We start from the raw sequence: 15,972 nt of genomic DNA on the forward strand, positions 1-15,972 counted from the left end.
GCATCATGCGGTGGCGCTTAAATTATATATATATTTTTTTTCAGACAACCTCTTCTTCCGACGGTAGGCTCCCTGGAGATGGAATTATTCGGAAATTCCCCTTCACACGATAGCGCTGCAATTTAAAATCCCCCCCCCCCCCCCCCCCCCCCTTCTTTGCTGCAACCATCAAAACCCATGCCTTAGAGACTGTGTTAGATGAGTTATTTTATAGTATATTATTGCAACCGAAAATTTTCTGTTAGCACTTGACTATGTCTTGAATTTACTTGCAAGTTTTATTTGTCAAAATATTTTTCTATTACTACTCCTAACACCTCGGAAAATTCTAAAAAACAAGAACAAAAAACAAAACATTTTTTTTTGCCCACACTGATTTCTAATTCATAATGTATGTACGGTACAACGTAAGCTGGGGCGCATTATTCATTGTTTCGTTCTGCACCAAACCCCGGCTAATTTCCCCACTGTGAATATGTGCCAGGTCTTCTGATTCAACAACAAAAATAACTGTGATATCTTTCCAAAGGCGAGGACGAACTTGAGACCAACGGAATGAACCACCCTGTGGCTGTAGCCCCACTGGTTAACACCAAATTGATGAAATTTTACGCTGAAAGGATAGCCTCACGTTTTTGCAAAAAACTGCAAACAAAAGTTTTGCGGACGGAGACGAATACCCATTTCTGTCAGATTCATGTGTGGCCAATCCCCCTCGTGAGTATGTGCCATTATCTAAGAACACAACAGCAACAACAGTTTCAGGTTCCTCTAGGCAAAAGCACGCATGCCCAACAATACATCGAGCATAAGAAGGGGAAGAAGGAGGCCGAAGAGGGTCAGGGGTTATACTCTAACTACGGGAACGTTAACCTTCGACCAGACGGCGCCGCCGCCGTCTAGCATTTCCGTCACAAGAGCTGCTTTCTTTGCGAAGCGCAAGGGGAAACTAAACACTGGTAGAAAAGGCAGGAGGAGTGACGTCGCCGGCTCGTGCGTTGCACAATCGTCAGACAGGAAAGCCATCGAGCTCCGAGGGTGGCAGCTGCTGCTTCCGTTTGTGGCGCATCGGTGCGGCCTTCGCGAGCGGCCTCGCGTGAACCTGCGCTGAAGGCGGCGCGACGGAGGCCACGCGCCACAGAGTACTCCACTCGCGCCGACGCCGCTGTAGCGGGGACCGCAGTACGCGAACGATTATCTACACGCTGAGGCGACGACCGATTTCGCTATGCTTCAGCGATGTTGGCGGCGTGCTGCTGCGCCGTTCTCGCTCGCCGTTGCACGGACACCGCGGGAGCGGACGCGAGTGCGTCACATGTCACGGTGAGATTCCTCCTTATCTCCATCGCAGCCTGCGGCGGGACCGTTAGTAAGCCTCTGTGACAAGGGTGGCTGACGACGTGCGTCAGGCTGCAGAGCCGTGTCATAGACGTACATTTATGTCTAAAGGGAACATATTTCAGGAGGTGGGAGAGCAGTTTGTCAACTCCAGCAAAGTTCCTGAAAGACCAGTGCTCAAGCCATACACTGTGTACAAGCCATCGCATCTAATGTGTCCGCACCGTATGATATAGCAACATTTAATATAAAGGCGCTAATGTAAACTTTCGGGAATTACCCTATTCGTCAGTGTGTGTTTGCGTGGTATAAAAGTGGTTGTAGCGCTTCGCGAAATTTTGGATGGCACATTGAGGGGCGTGTTGAAGTTAGCAGGTGCATGGGCGGAAAATTCTATCCACAAAGCGACACTGTCAATGTCATTGGAGTCATTGTAAATTAGTAAAGAACAAACAACGAAATGCATGCAGCGACATCAATTTTTAAAGCGTATCTCAAAGACTGTACTAGGCAATCATTCGCTTTAAAACTGCGGCAACCCAATTATTCAGGTGAGGCCGTAATGAGTGTGAATCGGCTGGCTGAAGATTTGTAAATCTAACTTTCTCGAAGATATATGCGTCTGTTGCTACCGGACAAGCGTCAGCATACCAGAAATGTGCGAGAGAATCAATTTTGTTGGAAACTGTAAATACGCAAATATTCGAAATATTGGCGTAATGAATGTTCTCTTGGATCGATTCGCGGAGCAAATAATCAGGATGTTAAAAATTGATCCAAACAAATGGAATATGTTGTGAAGATTCCGCTTAATTTTCGAACACTTTGCAAAAATTTCGGCTGAGACACACAGTACTTTTCTCGGGCTACTGTTATAAAACAGAGCCTGCTGCGATATGTGCTAAATGTGGTGAACAGCGCCAGGGAGAGAAGTGGGAAGGGAAAGCACAGCGACAAATACACGACGCAAAGCTTTTCATGTGGCTCTATTTCGTTGTTGCCTTTTTCATGGCGTTCTTAACAACCAACCCGGCTTGCCATTCTAACTCAACCCGCTCCGCCGCCGCACGCCGCGCTGTCACATCCGACTGCAGGGGGTGTTAGGTTCAGCGCCCTGACGCGGTCTATTCGTAGTGCAGCGGTCGCAATGCGTGCAAAAGGCCTTCAATATCGGGTGACGCCGCAGAGCTCAGGAAAGCTTATGAAACCCCGCCGTCATGTCTGGCTTTGCAGGCCTTGACTTATATACATAGCCCTCCCAGTATTGTCTATTCGGATGCAGCGCTAATTATTCGTCATTAGTACAAGAATTTTAACCTTTCTCAGCACAGGACCTCACGGTCATACAGTTAACAAATTCTAGGGCTGACTAACTACTCCCCGAAGCGAAATTTGTGCCCAGCTTTAAGCGTTTTTGCGACATAGTGTGGCAAATATTTTGAGCTGCTTGTATGTATGTATGTATGTATGTATGTATGTATGTATGTATGTATGTATGTATGTATGTATGTATGTATGTATGTATGTATGTATGTATGTATGTATGTATGTATGTATGTATGCATGCATGCATGCATGCATGCATGCATGCATGCATGTATGTATGTATGTATGTATGTATGTATGTATGTATGTATGTATGTATGTATGTATGTATGTATGTATGTATGTATGTATGTATGTATGTATGTATGTATGCATGCATGCATGCATGCATGCATGCATGCATGCATGCATGTATGTATGTATGTATGTATGTATGTATGTATGTATGTATGTATGTATGTATGTATGTATGTATGTATGTATGTATGTATGTATGTATGTATGTATGTATGTATGTATTAGCATGCGTGCGAACGTTTGTTGAAGGAGCCTCCCTTTTTAAGGGTGTTCGCAAGCCAAGGCAACGCCCAACAAGCAACAATTAAGAGGCAGGAGCAGCCAAAACAACTGCTGATTCCCGGAATAGCAAAAAAAAAAAAAAGGACACAATAGCAATTCGGGGCGCGAGACAAACACCCCAGTGTCGCAAGCAAACAGAGCACCTCGTTTGTAGCAGCGCAATCCGGCGCAAACGATCGAATGCATCAAGAAACTTTGCGACAAGAGTTACGGAATGACCAGAGAAAAACAGCGATACGTTCAGCCTAACGCCCTACAAACAACGGGCTTTTCCAGTCATAGAAGCTCTTGCGTGCCCTTCAACACAAAAGGACTGCGGCAGCTGCAACAACGTGACACAGCGCCAACACGCTGAAATAAACAACGGTAGGCAGATCCTAACTCAAACCGAACAACGCTATTTTGCTCTCATCTCGACGCCATCGACGTAGCAGCGCAGGCGGCGGATACACTCACGTCCCTTACCACATGTACCGGAGAAGCGTCCAAAGGCGTCGCTCTCCAAGCACTGTCTGCCGCCGTATTGACGATGCACACAGTCGGAGCTTCCGACATTAACCACTCCTGGTTCACCCCAAGGAGATTATAAAAAACCGCCTCCTTGGCTCACCCCTTGCGGGGCCGCTGTCTATAGATGCGCCTTGATGACGCGCATGTTCACTGCTCTCCATGGCAAAGAACTTCCTAGGCGTGAGCAGTGGTGTAACCATCCGGATACACTCGTTCGCACTGAAACACTGCCGATGACGCGTCCTTGTTCCGCTCACCCTTATGTGTCAAGCCATCAAAAGGCCGCGAACCTCCCAGTGTATTCGCAGTCCATCCACCCACAACCTTTATTCTCCTTAAAGACCTCATTTCCACATCGTCACCCACAAAAAGTCCATGACGAAAATATAAGACCCATAGTTAAGCCGATTGATGCAAAAGCGAAACGTTAAACCGAAATTGCTAACGGATGTTTGTCGTGTGCGTTGTACGTGTATACGTCACAATTTTTTTTGGTGCACCTCATTGCTTTTTTTGCCATTTTATTTGTTACCGTTCCGGATGTCCACCGCAGGCGCGAAGCGAGCGCCCTCAGTTACTACCACGGGACAAGCAATGTGCCGCTGCTGCCACTGGTCGCCGGCGACGTGGTCGACGGGACTGCCGACGTCAAGGGGGACAACGTGGCCGTCGTGTCCTGCCACCAGGGCATCTCCAAGACCTACGTGCAGTTCAAGCTCGATGTACGTGCTTACGATGAACGTTGCGGTTTGTTTGACTGTGCATGCTCTGATGATCACGCGATTCTGGTAGAGGCTTAAAGCATGCAGTCGAACAAAAGGCTTGAATTCTAAACGATGCTGTAATCGTTTAGAAGTCAAGCCTTTTGAGCTATGGAGAGGACTACGACCGGACTAAACTTAAGGCGCGTGAACTCAATGACTAAGCTGTGTTTGCTGCTCTCATTCTGGAAAAACAATATACTGAAGGTACTGTAAACTTTAGCGGCGGACACGTTGTGAGAGAATTGATGACATGTAGTCTGTTTTGGTGAGTGAATGGATAATAGTTGAAGCAACCTGATGAGGAAATGTGGTCAGGGCCTCACCTGACGGAGCTAATTGAAGATCAAGTAGGTAACCTTACTCGTGCAGGGGGCATGACTGCTGGTGGTGATTATATCGATGAGCTTTTGACAGTTAAATTAAAAAGTGCCTCGACGAAGTGTTCTGAGGACTAGAACCGTTCAGTTCTCTGATAGTTTCACGTTCGTATCTGGCTTCTGTGAATATATTAAATCGCGAAACTTTCTGCGGACCAGTTGTGTCGAATCTTATGTTATTTAGTTACAGACTTCAGCTATAACGTCTTCTCTGTGGTCAATTAATTCATTTGATTAATCCTTGTTGTTCTCCGAGCTTTGGACAAGAGTTGCTTTACCATCTTGCTATAAAATAATAGCGATGAATATTGCTCGATTTTCTGAGCAACGCTGGAATGGCCACGGGGAAATGGGAGTTGATTGAGAACACATCGTTAATATATTTAAGTTATTGAACGAATATTTTCACACAGTGAGGAGGGGCTTCATATAAGAATAAAAAAAAGCACTAATTGTGAGAAATGAACACAGGGTGCCAACACAGCTCGCAAAAAAAATTGGAGATTAATAGAATTCGCTAAGTTACTGGCTGTTAGAAAGGCCGCAGTAGATTTTAAACGCATGAGAAACAACTTTTTTCCCAGAGCGACAGTGAAAACTGAGCGCGTAAAACATTGCACTGAACTTATTTAACAAAGTCATCAGAGCTAAAATTAATAGAGAGCAGCGAATTCTATTTTGTGACTGCAGCTGGAAAGAAACTATGATAGCGTTACGGCGGGCAAAAATCGAGGCTAAACCATATTCACTATTATGTCGCGCTTTTTCGTACGTACGACAGAATTCGGAGGCATTAATTAATCGTTCTTTTCTTTTTTTTTTTTGGAAAAAAATGTCTTGAAGAAATGCAATTCGACTGGCTGCACAGGTACGAAAGGAGGTGGACGTGCTGTGAGATTCAAGACGCGCACAGATTTACACAGCTACTGCGGTCTTGCACTAAAGAAAAATAGAGAGAGAGAGAGAGAGAGAGAGAGGACAGGACAGGACATGTTAACTAGGCACCGTGTGGTTGAACGCGAAGTCACATTTTGTTGACTACGTGCACTGAACACACGTTTGAGGAATGAGAAGAGCATATGTGATCGCTTGCTCCGAATGACTGGCGGCACATCCCTGTCACTCGAGAACAAAGCAGCAAACGCTGTAATGAAGTTGAGATAAGTAAGCGGCAATTTTGAATATTTAATTAAATGCCCTGTTGTGAACGTTAATTTATATATATATATATATATATATATATATATATATATATATATATATATATATATATATATATATATATATATATATATACATTATTGTAGTGAACGAAGAGCGGATATCACGAAGACGAGGAAGAGAACGACGAAGTGCCGCTGCGCTGCTCGAGCTCGCTGGTTTGTGCCTAAATGGACCGTGTACTTGTGCTGTTCGCCGTGCAGCTTACAGAGGGCTATATTCCCTCCTGAACCCTCAGCAAAACCCATTTAACTTGGTGGAAGTGCGGATTTCCGGCCGCCCTGGAGCCGCACACTACCGACAACAGCCATTGCAGACGCTACCAGACAACCAAACGTTGTCTGGTAGACAAACCAAAACTTGCCACAAGCGCTCTAGGTGCGTAGCGAAGTCGGTGGAAAAGACAACAATGTCGTCCAAGTAGCAGAGGCAGATGTGCCACTTGAACTTCCGCAAGATGTTATTCATCATCCTCTCGAATGTGGCGGGCGCATTCACAGACCGAAGGGCATCACATTAAATTCATAGAGGCCATCCGGCGTCACAAATGCAGTCTTCTCTCTGTCACAGGCGGCCATTAGCACTTGCCAGTAATTGGAACGTAAATTAAAAGACGAAAAGTACTCGGCACCTTGGAGGCAATCAAGAGCGTCGTCTATACGCGGAAGGGGGTAATTGTCCTTGTGGGTAATTTTGTTGAGGCGTCGGTAATCGATGCAAAAGCGAAAAGAACCATCTTTCTGCTTTACTAGCACCACTGGTGAAGACCAGGGGCTTTGAGATGGATGGATTACAATATATATATATATATATATATATATATATATATATATATATATATATATATATATATATATATATATATATATATATATATATATATATATATATATATTGTAGCGTGTGCAACAGCAGCCGCTAGGCGGCAGCTCATCGAGAGTCTCGTGCGCGGACTGGTGGTGGTAACAACTTTTATTGCCACGAAATGAAAGGAATTATTTCGGGCTGGGGCGAGTCTAGGGTGGCCTCCAGTCGGGAGCGACCTCTTGAGCTCGCGTGACGAGGGCCAGTTGCGTAGTTTTCCTTGGGCTGGCCAACAGCTTGTCCCATTCCTCCGCTGAGGGAGCTGGCAAGAGTGTCTTTGGAGGGGGATTGCTGGCGCATTCCCACAGTATATGGTCTTGAGTGGCCTGCGTCCCGTCACCGCAGTGCCGGCATGCAGGGTTGAATTCTCCGTTTGTAATTAACGATAGTCGGTAGGGGCTAAGAATGGCCTTTGTTTGTAGGCGTCTGAGTGTCGTGGCTTGCGCCCGGTCGAGGTCGGGGTGAGGGGCGGGGTACGTGCATCTTAGCTCGCGATAAAAGTTTGTTACCTCCGCGTATGTGCGCGGTGCCTCCACAGGCGCGTCCGTTCCCGATAGATCTCCCGTCTCCCGGTTGGTTAAGCCTCGGGCTAGACGGTCGACCCCTTCGTTTCCGGAGTTACCCGCGTGAGCCGGAACCCATACGAGATTGATGTTGTGATTGAGAGATCGGTTGCGCAGAATTCGCGCCGCGAGTGCGCTTACAGAATTTTTGGCGAAATTTTGAACGGCGCTTTTTGAGTCGCTTAGAATAGTTTTGGTGTGGGGATCCGCGATGGCCAGTGCGATAGCTACTTCCTCTGCCTCGCATATGGAGCTAGCATGAAATGTTATAGCGTTAATGAAGGTTGACTTTGGAGTGGCCATACATGCCACGTATGCTCCGTTTTTGATGTGCTGAGCTGCATCCACGTACACTGCTTGTGGATCGTCCTCGTACTGTTTCTCAAGGGTCTGTGCCCTTGTCTTCCTGCGGGCATCATGTCTACCTGGTAGCATGTTTTTGGCTATTGGTTTAACAACTAGTCTACTAGTTATGTCAGCCGATAAATGGGATGTTGCGCACACCTCCTCAGTGGGGTGGATGTGGAGCTTGTCGAGAATTACGCGTCCCGCAAGGCTGCGTGACAGGCGGGTCACTTGTGCTGTCTTATGGGCTTCAATTAGTTCAGATAGTGTGTTAAAAATTCCTAACTGCAGTAGTCGATCTGAGTTAGCGTATACTGGTAAGCTAAGGGCCGCTTTGTATGCTGTTCTAATTATGCTATTAAGTGCATGTTCGTCCCTACGACGCAGATGATAGTACGGGCAAGCGTACATGATTCTGCTTATCATAAAGGCTTGGATAATCCTACACAGGTCGGCTTCTCTCATACCCCTGCGACGTGTGGCAATGCGTCTCACCAGCCCACCTATCTGGTGCGCCGTGACGCGTAGCCGGCGTATAGCTTCTGTGTTCTGCGTATTATTCTGAATCAACATTCCGAGAACTCTGATCGTGGCTACCGGGGGTATCGGATGGTTGTCAATGTGTAACTGGATAGGTTCTCGAGAATCTGGCTTTACCTGTGAAGCTTGTTTGTTCCTTATAACTAATAGTTCTGATTTAGCCGGTGAACAGGTAAGGCCGTTTTCCTGCACATAAGACTGTACCGTGTCGATAGCTCGTTGTAATGAATCTGTAATATCTCCATCGGAGCCAGAATTGGTCCATATGGTGATGTCGTCGGCGTATATGGAATGATGTATGTGTGGGATATCATCTAACAGACGCGGGAGGCCGCTCATAACGATGTTGAAGAGAAAAGGTGAAAGTACGGCGCCTTGCGGTGTCCCTCTCGTCCCTAGTGTAATTTTGTCGCTAACATTGTCAACGAAATGGAGCGTAGCCGTACGCGCATTCAGAAAGGCAGCGATGTAGTCGTATGTCCGTTTGCCTACGTGTAACTGTGAGAGGTGATTGAGGATGGAAGCGTGTGACACATTGTCGAAGGCCTTACTCACATCGAGTCCCAGGATGGTTCGCGTGGCTCTTATGCGATTTGTATCTAGAATGTCTTGTTGAATTTGCCACATAATGTCCTGAGTCGAAAGACCTGCTCGAAACCCAATCATGGACGGGGGAAACGTGCCTTCCGCATCGGTGTGCATAAGGAGCCTGTTTAAGACAACGTGTTCCATTACCTTCCCGAGACATGACGTTAGCGAGATTGGGCGGAGGTTCCCCATCTTGAGTCTTTTGCCCGGTTTAGGTATGAAAATAATTTTAGCGTGCTTCCATTCCTCAGGGACGCTGCCCTCTGTCCAGTACCTGTTGAAGAGGTCCGTAAGAGCCTCTACTGACTGGTCTTCTAAATTGCGCAACATCTTATTGGTGATGCAACCTTCCCCCGGTGCCGAGGTGGTGTTAATTTTGTTAAGAGCAGCCCTAATCTCTGCTACGGTAAAGACGCTATCCATGCGAGGATTATCCAATCCTGAGTACCCATCTGGCGTGGGTATATCCTGGGAGGTGTTAATGTATTTATCTTTTAAAGTGGTCATGAGCTCTTCGTCGGTGCCTTGGAAAGATTGCGAGATCCTATGTAGGTTCTTGTGGGAATCTGCCTTAGTTCTCGTAGGGTCCAGTAAATGTCTAAGTAAAAACCACGTGTTCTTGTTGCCCAGTTGCCCATTAAGGCGGTCGCAAGTCTGATGCCACTGTTCTCGGCTAAGTTCCCACGAGTAAGCCTCGATTTCCTTTTCAAGCCGGGTTAGCCGAATTTTTAAACGTCGGTTATGCTTATTTTTACGCCATCGAGCATGGATACTTCCTTGTGCTTCAATCATGTGCACTAGCTTAGCGTCCGGACTGGGGCTGCTGTCCTCAAGGGCAACAGTTTTTGAAGTGTTTGCGGCGTCTTGCAACAGACGCTCCGTCCATTGTCTTAAATCTACTATACTTTCCGCTGGCCTTTGCGAGCGGACATATCTAAAGGCGTCCCAGTTCGTGTGCTTCACTTCCTGGCGACGCATTTTGCAATGCGTAGCTCGGAAAGTGGTACATAGTACATAGTGGTCGCTTCCTATGTTTGTATTTAGGTTTTCCCATCTCGCATCGGGGATATTTCTGGCAAAGGTAAGGTCAGGGCACGTATCCCTGGTTACACTGTTACCAATGCGCGTAGGTTTATCAGGGTCGACGAGTAAGGTATGCCCTAGCGCCTGGGCTGTCTCCCATAATTTAGTTCCCTTTCTACTGTTAACTGAGTAGCCCCATTCTGCATGGGGTGCGTTAAAGTCTCCAACAGTCAGCAACATTCCATTATGAGCGGCTACATGCGCCTTACGGAAGAGTGTGGCTATTTTCGTGCTGTTGTCTTTAGGTGGACTATATACGTTTAGAATGTAAAGGGGAGATTCTGTTCGTTTGTTCGGCAGGATTTGTATAAATGTATGAGAGACCTCCGGTATTTCCAAATCTAATTGGTTTGCAGTTAGATTACGGTGTACAAGTGTAGCTGTGATCGGCCGGCACTCAGCCGACACTTTCTCATTGTATGCTGTATACCCTGCAAGCTTTACTTCTGTATTCGTCTCTTGAAGTGCTATGACTACCGGCCTGTTTGTTTGGGCCAAAACTGCATATTCCAGAGCCTTGCGCTTGGCTCGGAATCCCCTGCAGTTCCATTGCCACACTATAACAGGTGTACTAGCCATCGCGTATCGGGTAAGGTTCCGCTCGCGCGGGTTGCAATACGCTGGGTCGGAGTATGCTGCTGGGGGACGGACGCGCCGAAGCACCGTCAGCTGGGCGTGAGAATGCTGTGTTGGCGGGAGGCAAAGAGCCTGCATTTGGCGTTGGAGATATCAGATTGCTAGGGGATGCTAGTGCGTTAACCCTGGTTGTAAGCGTGTCGAGTTTAGCTAGGACAGTTTCGAAAGTAGTCGGAAACTTTTCCATTGTGTCAGTTACTTTGTTAAGCTGTGGTATTAATTTCTGGATAGTTTCCTCCACCTTGGCTAGTCTTTGGTCTATTTTTGCAAATCTCTCTTCATAATTACTCTCTAAGTCATCTGTATCTGGCCGAGGTACCGAAGGTGCCTTTCGTTTGTTACGGCGGTTTTGATCTACTTCCATGTCCTCATTGCGGCTGACTTCAAGGCGAGCGCAAGCCACAGACGACTGTTCATTTTTTGATTGCGCATTTGCAGTTTCTAGCTGTTTGATTTTTGCGTTAGACTGAGCTAACTGTTGTTGCAGTTGTCGGACTAACTCTGCCAGCTCCCTTACCTGTGGGTCGGGTGCTCGGCGTTGCTTGTCTGTAAGTGGAGTCTTCCATGCCAAATGTTTGGCAGGTCTTCCTTCTTCTCCGGAGTTGGAGTTGATCCGCGAGCTGCGTCTCTGGGACGATGACCTGCTCCTATCTCTGCTCCCACTGCGTCCACGTAGAGGGGGAAAAGAGTCATCTCTTGGTTCCTGCAGCTGAAGTGGTGGACTTGTGGCGAGGTCAGTTGGGGGACTGCTGCTTTGCAGTGGCGGGAAGGATTCATCCCTTGGAGGTGGTTGTTGGTGGCCGCGTTCTCGGGGCCGGGACTGGCGGCCGCTTGGCGAACTGTCTGGGTCAGTGGCAGTGTCCGTGGGGGACTGTGAAGATTTGCGCCTGTGGCTAGACACGAAGCGGTATTTGCAGCTTCTGCTGCCTGTTGGATGTGAGCCTTTGCATACGATGCACATGGCTTGGCAGGTAGGAGGTTGGCCGGCTGGTGGGGAGTCGTGAGCGACGCCGCAGCGGCGGCATGTAGGTATTCGTGGTTGGGGGCACACGTCCGCTCGGTGACCCAGCTTGCGACAGTTGAAGCACGCCTCCGGACGAGGCTTCAAAGGGAAGACTTCGAAAGTAAACCCCAAGTACCGCACGTATCGGGGCAGCTCGGTGTTGGCGAACGTAACGACGAAGTGCTGCGTCTTGCCCATACGACGCGCAGCAACGATGGGGAGATCGGGATTTCGAGCGCGGAGCTCAGCCAGGATCTCGGCATCGTTTTCATAACTGTAGGCTCGGTACAAAATCCCCCGTACGGAATTGTCCGGGGCTGGGGCGTAGGCGGCAACCGGGACTACTGTCTTGTCGATGGTGATGGTGCCGATCTTGGCGTAAGACACTGCACGGGCATTGTCAGGCGTGCTCACTGTGATGGTGTTGTTAGTGGGGTGTATGCGGACTTGGTCGGCAGTAACCGCTAGGCGGTGGTCGACGTTGGCGGCTGCGTAGATAGCAAGTGCAAGTCTCTCAGTGCTCTCTGGACCTACTCTTCTGTGCCTTCTAGGTCAACCCCCCTATTAAAACCAACCTTCTGGTTACGGGCCTAAACGGCTACGTGAAATAAATGCGAGTTTGATGAATTCAAAAGCAGAAAGAAAAAAAAATAAAGCAAGAAACATGCGGTAGGCGGTGCGCTAATTTTCGCGCGAAAAGTACGGTTTCATGCGCACGACATGAGCAACCTCGGATTTCTGCTGACGACGAGTAGAAGAAAAGCCGTCCGGAAGCACTTCGTAAGTCACGTCGCTCAGCTGACGGAGCACTTTGTATGGGCCAAAGTACTGTTTCAGAAGTTTTTCGGATAGTCCCCGACGTCGAATCGGAGTCCAGAGCCACACCCTGTCGCCCGGTTCGAAAGTCACTACACGGTGGCGGTGATCGTACCGCTGGGCGTCTCGACCTTGCTGGTTCCGGATGCGTGCCCTCGCCAGCTGTCGCGCTTGTTCTGCGCGTTGAGTGAACTCCTCGGCGCCAACTTCGAGGTCACGGCCGTCGTGGGGCAACATGGCTTCGAGCATTGTCGAAACTTCACGGCCATACAATAAGGAGAAAGGCGTCATTTGCGTTGTTTCCTGCTGCGCCGTGTTGTACGCGAACGTGACGTACGGGAGGACGTCATCCCAAGACCGATGTTCAACATCCACGTACATGGACATCATGTCGGCGAGAGTTTTGTTCAGACGTTCTGTCAAGCCATTAGTTTGTGGATGGTAGGCTGTTGACCTGCGATGGGTAGTGCCGCTTAGCTGCATGACAGATTCCAGTAGCTTGGCAGTGAAAGCAGTGCCTCGGTCCGTTATTATAACTCTCGGGGCGCCGTGCCTGAGGACTATGCGTTCGATGAAAAATTTCGCTGCCTCGATTGCCGTACCACGCTGGAGGGCCTTCGTTTCAGCGTAACGCGTAAGGTAATCTGTAGCGACAATTATCCACCTGTTGCCGGAATCAGAAATTGGAAAAGGACCCAACAAATCCATGCCAACTTGTTCGAATGGGTATCTTGGCACTTGAACAGGATGTAGTAAACCGGCCGGTTTCACAGGCGGGGTTTTTCGTCGCTGGCAATCATGGCATGTTCTCACGTAATGGCGTACTGCGGCCGCAAGGTTTGGCCAATAATAACTCTTCTTAATTCGGGCCAGAGTTCGAGCATACCCCAGGTGACCCGCGGTGGGCTCGTCATGACATGCCTGTAAGATTTCTTCGCGAAGAGACTCTGGTATGACGAGGAGATAATCTCTTCCCGTCGGAGCGAAGTCGATCTTGTATAAAACATTGTTTCGCATGCAAAACGACGAATGCGTTCTGGCGAAGAGACGGGGAATTTCTGTAGTGCGCTCTTCTAGAAAATCAATAAGTGGTGCGAGAGCCGGATCATTACGTTGCTGCTGCGAAACAGTGAGCGCGTCGACGGCTGCGATAAGGGGAAAGTCTGGTTCTTCGTCTTCCCGCGCAGCCTCGACAGGTGAACGGGACAAGCAGTCAGCGTCGTTGTGCTGACGTCCAGACTTATACACGATGGTCATGTCGAACTCCTGTAGCCGTAAGCTCCATCGTGCAAGGCGTCCGGAGGGGTCTCGCAAGTTTGTTAACCAGCACAGAGAGTGGTGGTCACTCACAACCCGAAAGTGCCGGCCATAAAGATAGGGTCGAAATTTCATCACCGCCCATACAACGGCCAGACATTCTTTTTCGGTGGTTGAATAGTTTGATTCGGCACGGGACAAAGTCCGGCTTGCGTATGCGATAACTCGCTCGGCACCGTCTTGCCACTGGACGAGTACAGCGCCTAGACCCACGTTGCTGGCATCTGTGTGGACCAGAGTCTCGGCATTCGCATCGAAGTGGGCAAGTACAGGTGTTGTCTGCAAGCGGTGCCGTAACTCGTCAAATGCCTTTTGCTGTTCGTCCGTCCAGGTGAAGGTGACATCATCCCGGGTGAGACGTGTCAACGGAGCGGCAATGCGTGAAAAGTTTTCAATAAATCTGCGGTAATAGGCGCAGAGGCCCAAGAAACGGCGAACTGTCTTCTTGTTACATGGAGTAGGGAATTTGGTGACGGCAGCTGTTTTAGTGGGATCGGGACGAACTCCTCGATGGCTGACGACGTGGCCCAAGAACATGAGCTCTTCATAGCCAAAGTGACACTTTTGTGGTTTTAACGTGAGGCCGGCAGATCTGATAGCCCGTAGCACAGCGGAGAGACGTTGTAGGTGTTCCTCGAACGTTGGTGAAAACACAACAACGTCGTCCAGGTAGACTAGACACATCTGCCATTTAAGACCAGATAGAACTGCGTTCATCATTCGCTGAAATGTCGCTGGAGCGGAGCACAATCCGAAAGGTAGGACTTTGAATTCATAAAGTCCATCGGGCGTGACAAACGCTGTCTTCTCGCGATCACGTTCATCGACTTCGATCTGCCAGTAACCGCTCTTGAGATCAAGCGATGAAAAGTAGCGCGCGTGGCGCAACCGGTCTAATGAGTCATCAATGCGTGGCAGCGGGTAGACGTCTTTTTTTGTGACCTGATTGAGCTTACGGTAGTCCACACAGAACCTTAAACTTCCGTCTTTCTTCTTAACGAGGACAACAGGCGAAGCCCAGGGACTCCTCGATGGCTGTATGACACCGTCATTTAACATCTCGTCTACCTGTTGAGCAATGACTTCGCGTTCCCGCGGTGACACTCGGTAGGGGTTCTTTTACGCCCTGCATCAGGTGGCGCAACTTCGCTGATTCTGTCATGTCGGGATCAGCCCGTCGGCGGAGACGGGTCACGTCCTCAGCGAACATGGCCACGCTCTCGTTTGGTAGTTGCACACGAGCTTCTAGGAGGCGGCGTGCGCGATCACGGCGGTCATGGCTGGAAAAAGTGTCCCGCAGCTGCTGGCGAAAGGAATCCCAGCTTTGAAGACTGGCTTCCCTATTCTCATACCATGTTTTTGCGCAGTCCTCAAGGGCGAAATACACATTGTGCAGCTTCTGAGCAGGGCTCCACTGATTGAATTGCGCCACTCGCTCGAACTGGTCGATCCAGTCGTCGACATCTTCCCCAGTAGCGCCATGGAAACTGGGGGGCGTACGAGGCTGCTGAAGCAGCAACTGGTGCTGACTTGCCTGTGCCATTACAGAAGTCTCGAACTGCTGATCAGCTGGCGTCGGTTCAGGTAGAGGAGCGAATTCCGGCGCCAGACCTCGGAGGCGACGGCTGCAGCGATGAACGGGTGTCGACACGAGCGGAAGCCGGTTGGGACTCGATGAGCGGCTGCGAGAGGCCCGAGACATGTAATTCAAGGCCTCACCTCCACCAGTGTCACGTAGCCGTTTAGGCCCGTAACCAGAAGGTTGGTTTTAATAGGGGGGTTGACCTAGAAGGCACAGAAGAGTAGGTCCAGAGAGCACTGAGAGACAGCAGCCGACTTCAGCTTCTTCTCGAACGCCACGAGACCACTTCTTGCAGTCCGCGCACGAGACTCTCGATGAGCTGCCGCCTAGCGGCTGCTGTTGCACACGCTACAATATATATATATATATATATATATATATATATATATATATATATATATATATATATATATATATATATATATATATATATATATATATATATCTGCGATATATCAGCAAAGTTTTCCTCCTAACAGCTCGGCAGACAGGATGCTAAAGAGATGCCGAGTAGATCTCC

The 15,972-nt window shown here is 48.7% G+C and overlaps 1 protein-coding gene across 3 annotated transcripts in view; it reads left to right on the forward strand.

The window, feature by feature from the left end:
* The first annotated feature begins 1,097 nt into the window (after positions 1-1,097).
* LOC146208670 (medium-chain acyl-CoA ligase ACSF2, mitochondrial-like) overlaps positions 1,098-15,972 on the forward strand; it is a 55,823-nt gene continuing 40,948 nt past the window's right edge. For all 3 annotated transcript variants that reach the window (XR_014705365.1, XM_084595888.1, XM_084595894.1), the window contains exons 1-2: positions 1,098-1,323; positions 4,307-4,475. Coding sequence is in view for 2 of the 3 variants with exons in the window: in XM_084595888.1 (XP_084452014.1) it covers positions 1,229-1,323; positions 4,307-4,475 (264 nt within the window). In the remaining variant the exon portion in view is untranslated. The remainder of the gene's footprint in view (positions 1,324-4,306; positions 4,476-15,972) is intronic.

The sequence above is a fragment of the Amblyomma maculatum genome, chromosome 1 (assembly GCF_055883805.1).
Source record: "Amblyomma maculatum isolate TAMU_Amacu chromosome 1, ASM5588380v1, whole genome shotgun sequence".
Taxonomy (NCBI): domain Eukaryota; kingdom Metazoa; phylum Arthropoda; class Arachnida; order Ixodida; family Ixodidae; genus Amblyomma; species Amblyomma maculatum.